The sequence below is a fragment of the Toxotes jaculatrix genome, chromosome 4 (assembly GCF_017976425.1).
Source record: "Toxotes jaculatrix isolate fToxJac2 chromosome 4, fToxJac2.pri, whole genome shotgun sequence".
NCBI lineage: Eukaryota > Metazoa > Chordata > Actinopteri > Toxotidae > Toxotes > Toxotes jaculatrix.
In genome coordinates, this window is record NC_054397.1 from 18,081,211 (window position 1) to 18,094,871 (window position 13,661).

The following is a 13,661-nucleotide window of genomic DNA, read 5'->3' on the forward strand; positions in this document are numbered from 1 at the left end:
GTGACAAAGGCAAACAGGAAAAAATGTGAATTAAATGTCATATACTGTTATTGTCATGATTTTAACTGAGTCAGTAAGAAATGTATCCATCTCAACAACTGACTTTAAAATCTAAACTTTGTTAAAACATGCAGAAATCTCTACTAATGAGGTGAGGTTACTCCATTCAACCTGTTTCCAGTGCAAATTCACCTGACTTAAGTCCGTGGCGTGTAAAGGTGTATATTTTTGGCAGAGTATATATTTAACTTCTACTTCATTGTATTAAAAGCTTCCGCTATTAAACCTGGAGTGTGTGTGTGTGTGTGTGTGTGTGTGTGTGTATGTGTCATACCAGTGCAGCCATGGCCCATCCAGTCTTGTTGTATATGAATTCCAAGTTGTTCCTCCTCAGATACAGCAGTCCCCCAACCAGAGAAACTAACAGAGCTAAAGCAATAGTCCCAGAATAATTAGGGGGACGGAAGACACGGATCTGGAGGGAGGGATAGAGAGAGAGAGAGAGAGAGACAGAGAGAGGGATGAATACCTTTTAACTTTTACATATACCTATACCTATACCTTTTAAATTTTTCACTTACTGTATATATCAGTATACTACGGTATAAATGTATAGATATATTGATTTATTATCTCAGTATGATGAATATTATGAATAAATGGTCTTCAGTCTTTCTCCCAATTTGAACCGAGATAAATGTTTTTTTGTTTGGCTTGGTGATAACTGAATAAAAATTAGAAAATAATCTGCTCATTTTTTATATCTATTTATGCTGTTTAGGGTTGCAGGGGTGGAACCCAGCAAGTTTTTAAACCTTCAGAAGAATAATCTTGGTGTAGTCTGAATATATAATTTATGGATTGAGCTCTTGAGGAGAAATTTCCTTCAGGAAAACCTTACATCTAAAATGATTAAGTAAAATCATAACAGATATGAGCACGGAAGTTCACGTTTGACCTTTGAGAACAAAAAAAAAATCAAAGCTTAAAAGTGTACTTCCTCCTCATGTTTAACAGATATTAAACAAGAAACAAACGTAGTTGAGTAGTTGAGTAGTTGAGAGTGAGAATGCAGCATTTCAGAAACCAACACTGATTCATTCTTAGTCACATTTGACACAAAAGAAAGTTTGAATCAAAGAAACTTTTGCCTTGCTAAAAAGGGTACAAAGGCATGTTAATTGAAACCTGTGGCTTAGTGAGACAGTTATGCTATTCACACCAAACAACATTTGGTCAAACCTAATATATGGCCTGGACCAGGAACACTCAGTGTGCGAAACTGAAGATGTAGTTGAAACAACTACATTAATTGGAAAGTAGCTAACACCTGCTTGAAAAGTTGCTAAATGTCGCTAGATGATGTAATATCATAATTAGCATATTCACAATGCCATCGAGTCGCATTTGCATTCTGACTACTGTCAGCCGGTTTTAAAGCTATACTGACAAGATGCTGTATTTGCTATTAACAGCTTCAAGGGTAAAATATTCCCAAAGACAGAGCACATATGTGTCACCAACAGTGATTATGTCACCACTGAAAATGTGCGTACCATCTGCTGCAGCTATGTGTTATTGGATTAAAAGTATGCATAATTCAGGGAGGAAGAGGCAAAGAGATTTATTCTAAAGCTACGCCACATTCTGTATGAGTTTGCAGCCTCGCCTATTATCGAGTATGCATGTGTATGAGAAACAAATGAGAGAGATGCACCTCTTCCAGATTTGCAGTATATACACTGGTGTCACAAAGTAGTCAGACCGCTTTTCTCTCCGTATATTTTGCTATAGATTTCATTTCAAATTCTTTTGGACGACATGGGAAGACACTTCTTTTAATTAATAAAAAACAGTACTGTCCACATTTAGTAAATTTAATGTTTTCATCGTAGCCGAAGAAAACAAAGATAGAGCAGATAAAACAAAGACATAATAAGTTCTAAGACAGTGTATGTAAACTAATGTTTTAATACCCTGCATGCCCGAAAAAAATGACGTGGGTCATACTACACTGAGAGATTCTGAGTTTTATTTTGGTAGAGCTGAATATTATGCAACAGAACAAAAAAGAACAGAGAGAGCTCAGTCAGTACTAGCTCCTCCACCTTCACCATCTATTGTCATTCTTACACGCTATAGCGATACTAAATCTAAACACAGACTTCTCTTACTGACTTTAATTGGAGTTTGTCCCTCGTACAAATGTACGCCTCTCACCACTTTTTTTTTAATCATATATTTCTTTTTTCCTTTTCTGCTCTCTTCTTTATTCATGTGGTAAAGTCACACTGAAGTGGCTGAAAGCTAGCACTTAGTGTAAGTGCTCCCCTCTCCTTCGCTGAAAGACAACCTTTAGAATCCAGATACATCAACCTGAAGTCAGCGAGATGCTTGGACTATGCTTGGCTGGCAGGTTGCTCAGGAAAGAGGAAATGTGGCCTGACGGTCGAAGGTTTGATCTCCCGGGAGCCAACAACTTAAATGCCTCCAATGAAGTGCATCTAACAGCCATGTGCAGGTGTAACACCCTGTTCCTTGAAGCTTGAAAGGCTACAACACTGTCAACACTGCATCTGCTGTTGGCTAAACGTGGTTTCACACCTAATCTGACCACTGACCAAAACGTTCCTGTTTTGGTGGGTTTGTTAAAAGGGTAATCCACTGATTTGGCAATATTATTATTAACTGATCTCTTTCAGTTATATATTTATACAAGATTTTGGTAACCATGATAACACATAACGTGGCTGTGTGACTGCAGGGATTTTTCCTAATTAATCAAAAAGTCAAAAGTAGGTAGAGACTAGACTAGAACCAGCTGCTTTCCGACCTCTGCCTCCGTAACGTATAATATCAGATATATAACCTCGTCAACTTGGTATAAAATTGTTTTACTTGCTATGGCAGACCTCACAGTAGCCCTGTGCAGCGGATGCTCTGGAGTCCGTTTAATTTCTATTTTGGTCAGCTAGCCCAGTTGTTCCTGTCGTTGCCTTGGCAATTTGCAGACATGAATTAGGGGGTGGGGCCTCTGGAGGAGTACTGAAGGGAGGGTTTTATTTGTTTGGCTGCTGAGTTTAAATATCAACTTTCTCCAAAATTGTTTACTCCTCCTTTAAAACAGAGGTGTGCTGTGCTTGTGTCCTACTCCGTGTGTTTTTGTAGTTATCATTACAAAGTGACCAAAGCTTAGCAAACGCACAGCAAGTAAACCTTCCCTCAGATTATGATACAAGATACCCGCCTTTTTGTCCTGTTTCTACCTGTCATCAGTATTCATAATATGAGGTTGAGTTTTAATAAGGACTGATAACGATCAGAGAACATAAATATATACAGATAAGCAACACAATGCAGCATGACTTGATGACAGTGAAAAGAATTTGATTTCTGCATGTGAGTCCATGTGGCACTGATGATGCAGGATGACAGTCACCAAAGCTTTCCAAACAGTGTCTTTCCTGATGAATTATCAAAATATGGAATCCATTTGACTTCATTTTTTTGGCCTGGACCAAGCAAACAGAACTACAGGTGAAAGCAACCGGGCTTTACCACCTGTAAACTGGTATATACAAGAAAATGAACTAGCTAAGAGCAGGCTGGAAACCCTGCCTTCCAGTTAAGTAGTAGATTGTCTTTCTTAAACATTCTTAAGTGTACCGACTGCATGTTTTTTGACAAATTTGCATGTGTATGATAAATATCTATGTTGTACCTGAACATCTGTGCGGTCTGCAATCCACTTGGCCAGCTGCTCTGAAGCGAAGCCAATCCTTTGCAGGTCAAACGTATCAGCCCTCTTTGGTTTTCCCTTAGCTGGAAAATGCATGAAGGTTGGAGCGCTGTTCATGTTCAGCTAGAGAAAAAAGGAGAAAATGAGGATGGGGATGTTATGTTCATGTCATCACTGACTTGTCAAACATATTAGGTAACATATAGTCCAGAGATAAAGATACACCATAGATTGCAATTAATCAACAGACTGAACTGGCATGGGCTACTATCATAGGTTCACCTTTTGACGGCTTTGCATCATATGTCTCAAAGTCCCCATTGTTAATCATTCCTTGGCTAAATACTCAGCTGCTTAGTGTCCTTAAAATCAAATTATGATTTCTATTATTGATTTTACCAGACTTTATATGTAAGAGGGTCAGTGATGGCTAACATCCTCTGGGCTGTGTGGTTTTTTTTTTTTGCATTTTTCAATGTACGTGGGGCCTGTATATAAGAATTTCAGTTTTATTTTGATTTTTTTTCCCTTTGTGCATTAAACAACTAGTTTATTCTAAAAGTAAATCATGTCTTTATTACTTTTCAGTTTGAATAATGTAACTGTCTTTTTGCTCACCAAACACAGTCATGTTTAAATTTTCATAACTTGCTATAAAATTCAGCAGCCAGCTAATGTTCCAAAAAAACAAAAGTATATCACTGTTTTGACATAAATGTTGACACAGTACGTATTCCTATGGTGTGCCACTGAGAACCTATTCCCAACGCACACACCTTTGTAAGTGAGTGATCCCCAAAGTGGCACAAACAACTAAATCAGCCAGCAGTTTCAATGAAGATATCCGTACAGACAATGAGATTCAGAGAACAAAACTAAGCCGCAAAAGTTCACTCTGCTTCTGTATCAGTGGAATTGTGCAGGTGCACCGTGCAAAGTGCTGCAGTTGGCTGAAAACTTCAATATTTTGTTCCTGTCGGTCCTTCTAGGCACAACACCTCCAGACTGTCACTTCTCACGTACATTATACAAAATAATATAAGACACTAGGAATATTATGGAAAACCAATAAAGAAGAGTTGTCATACAGATTATTTTATCTTATGGAGAGCTTTTCAGTTGTCAAAATAACCGAATTTGATTGGCTTTGCAGTTGCACTGTGCAGCTATACCTTGTAAGAAAATATAAAAATCAGGTCAGGATTTTGCACGGGGCAGATACTCAATACTAAATGACTTGGCACGGGAGCGATGACAGAAATATAAGTCTCAAAGATCATTAGATATAAGACACTACACCACTGTATTGTATTTCTATGTATATGCGCGTTTGTACTGATCTAATTACAAGACAGTAAGTGGGTTTGTGCTGGCTATCACAGCTAATAACTGGATAGTGAGGACATCTCCAATAATTCTATCTTTGCATAAACATATTCATCTGGATAAATGCATTTCTCTGCTTTCTGTCTGTCCTCTTAAAGACAAACACACACACACACGCACATACAGAGCTAAATACAGACAACTGAGTAAAATGGGAATTTCCAATGAGGTGGTTGATTATCTTTCTCTATATCTGCACCCATCTTTCATCTCTCTCTTCCTTCCTTTCTCTCTCCTTCCATGTTTCACACCCATTTAACTCCAAATCCCAGGACTCTCCACAATTATCAACAACAATAAAGTCAACTGGTTTACTCTTTCCTGTTTTCCCCACGACACCTGGAGGAAAATAGAGAGGAGGGGAACAGGAAGGAAATGAGCAGAGAAAATGAAGAAAGACAGAAATGAGTGCAGAGAGTGGAGATCCTATGCAGCTTATTTCTCTAGTCATACATTTTTAAGTGATTAAGGTGAATAATGGATTAGAGGCATATGTGCATGCATACATATGCATACAAATGTAAGCATATGTATACATACATGCTCATGTCTTTGTACATGGACATACCAACACACATAAAAAACAAACATAAAAAACGGAGAAAAAAGAGCAAAAGGATGAGAATGTAATTAACGCTTATTTATATTTCAATAGCACTTTTTCATGACAAGAACAGATGTCAATAGAGTCAGGAAAATCAAATAGCTTTAAGAAAAAGTATGAAGGGAGATGCAAGAAAGCCAGAGAGTAAAAAGGAGCAACTGAAGCAATAGAGGAAAAGAAATCATGGCTAGCAGAATAGCAAGTTGAAAAAAAAAAAGAGGAAGAAAAGAAGACATATTAAAGACTATTCAATATTAAATACCTGACTATTTTTAACTGAGCATAGCTATTTAGAGTTCTAAGAGTACAAAGTGTGGAATAACAAAGGACAACAGGGAATTTACCTCCATATACTGTATCTTTTTCTGTCTACAGTTAAAGAGGCTTGCAGAAAGCTGCCTGTTACTGGTGCTGCCTGTGTTCAAGAGTTTTTAACCTACTCATCACTCCTCCGCCACAGATCAACACAGAGGAACAAAGTTTTCTGGTGACAAAATGTCAAAGCAAACTTTTCTGTCTGTTTCCAGTTTGTGGGGGAGCCTAATCATTGTCTTCATTTTGGTTTCACTGGTAAGAGCGCCACACAAATTTCAAAAAGTGACAACTGCTGTGTCTCCAAGTCAAAACCTACTGTAGACCATCAGTGGCTGTATGTTGTGCTCGCTTGTCTTTTCATTGGAGCAAAAGTAAATCAAAAATAAAATAGTGTTTTTATGACATTTAACATTGCTTAAAGGAAAAAGCATACATTATAATTAGTTGGGTTTTATTTCAGTCTTTTTTATCATAGTGTGCCACAGTTCAATACAGTTAATATACCACTGCTACTACTATTTCAAAATATTACAGAAAGGACATAACAACATAGCTACATAGTCTATTAAATAGGCACATCATGAGCATGAATGCTAGGTGTAATTGCTCTTGCTGTTTGTGCTTAGAATGTAATAGGCTATAATGTGGCTCAGGTGCTACTGTTGGCTGGATTCAACCATCAGCAGCTCTGTTATCAATATAATGTAACTCTCAGTAGTACAGTATACTTCTCTCTTCAGATGTGCTTTTGAAATATTTTAATCCCACACCTGCAAATCCTGGGCCACCTGCATACATCCTCACCACCTTAGCACCTTCCAGTGATGCAGTGTCAAGAGCTCCTGTTCCCAGCAATGCAGCAGCAGCTAGGGCACCTGTCCCCTCCACCTCAGCACATCCCAATGATGCAGCAGCAGACGTCTACAGAAAGGCTGCACCAGTAAACCCTACTGACCAGCCATCTGTTTGAACTGATAAGGTAAGAACCGAGTTTGCGCTCAGAGGACTGTATCAAATCAAAAACTGTTTCATGTTTCTGAAACAAAAAGACTATTTCAACAGAGACTTAGTCAAGTGAGAGAAAAAAAAAATCAAAAATCAAAAGAAGCTTGCTAATATACTCAAAAAAGAATGATAGTTTGAAATGCTTCTACTGCAATTTTTTTTTTCTCTGAGAGATTTCAAATTGAATCGAAACAGACAAAGGGACTGGAAAAAAGAAAGCCACTTGCAGAAGGCCCATGAGGATAGCCAGGAAAACAATACACAGATGGCAACTTGGAAGGTACTGGAGGTTCGTCTTTCAAAAGGGGCTAACAACAGCAAGAGACTGCACTCGCTGAGGCTGAGAGAAAAGGGTGGCGTGAAGTTCTTACTAAATTAGCGACAACAATTTAGGCCTTAGCTGAAAGACGCATGGCTTTAAGGGGGTCCACAGACACATTAAATGGCAGTTTTCTCAAAGAGGTGGATCAGAACTGATAGACTCCATCTGTGCAGAAATACAGAAAAATATCTCCAGTATTTCAGACCGCACCCCTGATCTGAGTCATACAGGTACAACTCTTGTCAGGTTTGTGATACTAGAAGACAGACCACAAATTAAAGAACATCTCATGGGCTTTCTTGGGGCAGAGGAGTCAACAGGGGAAAGTCTGTCATCTCTCAAAAGGCTTAACATCCCCTTTGAGGACTGCAGAGGACAGTCCTATGACAACAACACCTGAATGAAGGGAAAGAATAAAGGCGTTCAGGATAAGCTGCTACAGCAGCACTCAGGAGCATCTTTTTGTCCCATGTGGTGCACACATTTAAAATACCGGTTATATCTGATGCTGCTAAGAGCCCACTAGGTGCCACTGGATACTTTGGATATTTAATGGAATTATTCAAACTCTTCTCAGCCTCTCCCCATTGATAGTATATTCTCCTAAAACATGTCAAAACAACCCTGAAATCATGGTCAGAGACCAGGTGGGAAATCAGGATAAAAAGCATTCAGGCAGTAAGGCACCAGACTGGGCAAGTCAGAGAGGCTCTCCTGGAGATGAGGGGAAACCACTGCAGACCCCATGGAGAAAGTTAAAGCCCAGTCTCTGGCTGAGGAGATTGGATCCTACTGCTTTTCTATTTGCAAAGTAAAATTGTACGACATCCTCCAACAAGACAGTTAGCCTCCATGCAGCTAGATGTGGCTGCTGACTTGCTAAAGAAAATCAGAGATTCCCTCACCTGCTATAAAATCAATGCACTTTCTGATGCACAAGACAAGTGTAAAGGAGACGTGTGAGGAGATGAGCATGGAGGCTGTAGTAAAACAAAAGCGGCCAAGAACCACAAAAATACAGGTTGCTTTTGAGGCTCCAGATCAGCCTTTTGGTGATGCTCTTCCAAAAAAAAAAACAAAAAACTGGAAACCACATTTTTTGATGTGGTAGTGGATGCAGCCCTCTCTGCACATGATGAGAGCTTTCAGAATCTGGAACAGGTGAATGACAAATTTGGAGTGCTCCTCAACTTCCTCAACACGTCAAAAGGAGAGTGGCTAGAGCACTGTCTAACCCTCAGAACTGCTCCAACACATGACAGACAGCCAGATAGTGATGGCAGGAAACTTGCTGTGCAAAATTTGCCACATTTGCCATCAAAAGACATGACAAACATGGAACTCTCGACTTTCCTGCATGAGAAGGAAATTTAACCAAATTTATTGATAAACCATACATGAAAAGAAAGTCTCAGTTGACTTTCCATCACTGGTAAAAACCATGTAAGAACCAGCTGACTTATGAAAATGGCATAGATTACTTTTCTACGAGACTTCTGTAATATATATATTTTTTATGCAATATTTTTTCAGCAATACCTTATTTATATTGTATTTATAATTAGTCTTATGTCACTTGTTTCTTTAATACTATTTTTATTTTACGGGGTTTGTTTTTGTGTCTAAAATAAATAAAATCTCAAAGACATGAAGCTATGCAGTTTTTATGTGTGTATGAACACAGTGACTGGTGGTGGAATTGGCAGTGATGCAAGTGGCACCAGCTAAAATCTTGCCTCGGGCACCAAACTGGTCAGGGGCAGCTCTGATTACAGACAAGCTGGTGGACCCTATGATTATGTTGAAGCCAGAGCCTCACAGATGTGTCTTTGCATCAGTTAACATTTCCTACACCAAACCTACAATTGCTAAAGTTCACTTGAGTCTTTCCATGGACACTAAATGTAATGGTGCTGCCTCTGAAATTTGCTTGGCATGAAGTTGGAATACAACCTGACCAGAAAGCCAAAAAAAATGAATTGGCACCTATCTTAACAGTTTAAGTAATTTTTTTTAGGCAATTAAAAAAAAATGTGTTTACAAGCCTTTTGCTTGTATGCTTGCTTTTTTGTGTGGCCATGTATTACACTGTGTTCTACTGCAATGTATATGAATACCTGCGTCTGCCCATGTAATTATGTACGCGTCTGAATGCCTTTCTGCTACTGCAGATTGTGCGTGACTTTTTGTGTGTGTACTTTTTGCCTTTTTCTTGAAGGTTTTCTTTAAGGTTGTTGGCTGAACTGCAACTAGTTCTGAGGCAGCACCTCACTAAAAGAAATCAGCTTGTGGGTTGATGGAACAGAGGAAGGAAGGGAGGGAAGAAGGAAAGAAGGAGAGGATGAATAGCAGAAAGGAGAAGAACTGCTTAACAGAACAGGCTCTGACAGGATGAGAAGAAAATGTTGGCGGTGATTATGATGGAGAGGAAGGAAGGACTGGAGGCCATATTTGGCAGCAGAGGGTCTCTGTGAAACAATGGCTGACCACAGCGGAAAGGAGGATAGGGACTGATGAAGGAAAAGAAAAGGCATATTTGCAAATGATTGATATTAGCCCAGAATCCCTGCCCCAGGACACCTTCCTTTGAAAACGAGTTTTTTTCTTTAAAAAACAGGCAACAACTTTTTCGCAGCGATCAATTTAGCGGAGAAAATTATCTTCAGCATTCTTTTGAGTCTTATGATAAAGCTAACCCTACATCAGCTAATTTGTTTTTCAAGTACTTTTATCTTTGTCATATAAGTTGTCCTTGTGTCACAAGAAAAAAAAACTTGATATTGCAGTAGCAACAAGGGCTAGTGGTGTTTTTTGTGGATTTCACACTATTGTGTGAATGTGTTTCATTAAAGTCATGAGTGGGGTGATGATGAGGCACCAATATAGCAAAAAAAAGAGGTGTTATACACAGAGGAATGAGGGTGGAGTGGAGGAAGAAAAGAGAAGGTACGAAAGATGTAACGTGCATTAGGTTTGCATGAATACTTATGGGATTGACAATACACTAAATAAGTAGTTACCTGTTGGAAAACATCAGCTCCCTCATCGTAGTCCACCACCGTGAAGAACAGCTTGTTGGAAAACGCAGAAGAGTAACGCCACGAGTTTGCCAGGACTTGGTACTCCTCATTCGCCTGCCTGTTAATGAAACAACAAAACAGAAAGAAGGAATGAGAAACAGAAATCAAGGAAAAAAGTCAAAACAAAATATTTGACACATATTACAGAAGGCAACTACACTTGTTTTGTCTCAGACAGACATACTCAAGCATCGTGCTAATAATTGCAATTCTGTTCAAGATAATCTCTTCTGTGGCAAATAAATCTGATAGCTGCTATTGCTGCCACTCAAGTCCTAAAAACACAATGGAACACAATTTCAGACCCATATTAACACAGCTGTCTAGAAAATGGCTGATTTTCCAGGATGACAATGACCCTAAACTAGTATTAAAGTAATTGCAAAGTACAAGTGTTTTGCCAAGCTTTTCAAGTCCTGACTTAAAATGGTTTCTTTCACCAGACCACACTAAACATCTGCCTCAAAAGAAAGAGCTGACAAAATGTGGATTCTCAAGTTCTGTGGAACCAAAGCTAAAATGCTGAAAAGAAATTTAGATTTGCAGTAAATACCTGTATACTTCTATAACTTAAATTAGAAGATTGTTGCATTCTCTCAGAAGAGTACTCCTAATAAGAAATGTAATTAAAAAATCCTTAATCACAACAGCCAATTCCTTATTAGATCAACTTTTGCAAATGTGGAGGCAGTTGATGCTATAAGAATATAAGTATTGCTATAAGAATGGAATCAATATTGTGGCAGCCAAAACAGAAACAGATGTGTACTTTGGAGGTCTTGTTTACATTGTTGTCAATTATGTTTTTACAAGTACTTCGCTGTAGTTTGTCTTTTCACTTCTTTTCCATTTGTTCAGGTGCTCTTTGTCCTACAGAAGGTGTTCTTTGGATTCTGACGAGCCAAAGGTGCAGGCACTGCACAAAAGGATGAAATGAATGCATTTATTCATGAAGAGACAAAAAGGTGTATGAAAAAGGAGGACAATAACAGCAGAAAATCCTCAACTAGTGACCTCAAAAACAGACAGATAGGGTAGATAGAGATAAAAAGGTAAAAAAAAGATCTGTGCCAGACTCAAAAAAAAACAAAAAACATGCAGAGTCAGAAAATGGGGAGGAGAAAGAGAGAAGATCAAGAGCGTAAGAAAAAGCAAACTCTACACTAGATCCTTGGTGATGTCTCTCTCTTCATCCCATATGGTCTTCATGATGTGAAGGTACGACATTTTAATTTCTCTCTCCTACTCTCTTTTTAGAACCTCATTCGTCATTTTATTTTTATTTCCTTCAAACTAAGCCTAATGAAGATGTTATTTTAACCAGCCACGGTCAGACCAGTTTATCACCTTATCCTCCTGCATGACAAGATAAAAAGTAAAAAGCCAAGAAGCAGCCCAACCTTTTTAGTCTCTCTCTCTCTCCCTTGTTTCTGACTTTAGCTATAGGACTATCCTTTACTTTGACATGGTGTCTTATGTCAGCTGTCTCTCGTGTTGGCTTTAATTAGTGGGAAAGCGTCTGTCAGGATCTGTTATGTGCAGTGATGTTACATTGTTATCTTCACAGCTAATGTTAGGATGTTCCCTTTGAAGTGTCAGCAGTTTAAAAAAAGTCAGCAGAGATGAAGTTGAAGCTCAGGCCAGCAGACTGTCAGGGATCAGTAGCTCATCTCTGCTCGGTCCATGGATTCCACTGTGCCAGTAGTCCGTGTTATATGTTACTTTGTTGTTTATTTAGCTTCCACTGTCCTAATGGAAAAAAAATGTTTTAGTCGGTTTAGTGTTTTTTTTTTTCTTATATTATTTATTATGTCATCATATTGCAATAAATAAATAGATAAATAAAACAAAATAAAATACTGAAGTGAGAATGGAAAATGTTAAACCGCTTTTGCTCGATAGTTTGTATGTTATTCATCAGACATGGTTTCATGTTTAGTGAATTGTATTATTTTAATCTATTATTATCTGCTTATTTATCACATAGAATATTTAACTGCAAACATTTGAACTATTTATTTACAAAAGTTAAACATATATTAAAAATATATTCTTGCTGCATGCTTTACATTCTGTTAAGCAGTCACTTGTATCTATACAAATGCATTAAATACAACAATACTTTTCACTTTTGCTCATTTCTCACTGTTTTTTCCACAAACCCGCTTGGTCTCAACTACAGTATGTGAAACTCAAATTCAACTGAACATCAGGTCTGTGCAGAGCGGGGAAATACCTTAAAAGATGATGATATGTTCAAAATTTCCACTTAATTCATGCTTCATCTTACCTATGTAAGCATGGCCACCAATTATGTAAGTCTAATAACGATCTCTGTATTTGTCTCGCCAAGGCAATTAAATAGCACGACAAGCTAGGGTTATTAATTATTTAAAAATTACAAAAGGTTTTTTAATTACATTTTTTTTTATTTAAAGTCTAGAAGTGAAATGAAAATGCTACACACCACTCTGAACTCCAACATTAATGCTATGTGTTTAAGTATGACATTTGTTTTTTACTTGAATTGTATATGCATTGATGTGGCTGCCAACTTCTCTTTTTTGACTACATTTTTTCTTTGGTTTTGTTTATGTAGCTTGTAAATAACAAAATAATTACACATTATACACATTAAATAGTCACGTGTGATATAAGCTTGTACTTAAAGCTACAATATGCAAGTTCTGGAAGTCAAGCTAGTGCTAGCATGTGACTCAAAATCCATCTACTCTGCTCCTTGTTCTGTGTTGTAGAACAACATAAGAACATTATGTTATTATCCGTTATTATCAGGTCAGTTTTATGTGAATAGATAAGTCATTCAAAACTCCAGTCTTCTTGTTCACCAACATTGAGTGGCAAAACCACAAAGAAACTTGCAAAATGTAACCTAGTAACCAAAGTAAAGAAATATGTTAAGCAGTTACAATTCCAGTAAAGGAAAAGGCAGTTTCATCAAGTGTCAACCAGCAGAAAACGCTGTCGTTGAACTGCTGCATCACCGTCTGCCATCTTTTAAAAGCTACTTGATAATTTATAGGTGATGATGATACATTGTGTGAAAGTCCTATCACCATATCATTGACACTAAGCTTAAAAATGAACATAGTGTGAAGACTGTCATCTTTGAGAATACTTAAATTAGTCTTGTTTCTAGTGTGAAAGCAATACTTAGTCTGTAGTATGGAAACTGAGACAAAGCCTAAG

General features: G+C 37.9%; 1 protein-coding gene across 1 annotated transcript in view; it reads right to left on the reverse strand.

Annotated features, from left to right (window-relative positions):
- The window catches only part of tusc3 (tumor suppressor candidate 3), a 69,869-nt gene that overhangs the window by 30,304 nt on the left and 25,904 nt on the right, over positions 1-13,661 (reverse strand). Inside the window, exons 3-5 of the mRNA XM_041037330.1 lie at positions 10,392-10,509; positions 3,722-3,862; positions 335-475 (exon numbers count right to left, since the gene is read on the reverse strand). Coding sequence (XP_040893264.1) covers positions 335-475; positions 3,722-3,862; positions 10,392-10,509 — 400 coding nt within the window. The remainder of the gene's footprint in view (positions 1-334; positions 476-3,721; positions 3,863-10,391; positions 10,510-13,661) is intronic.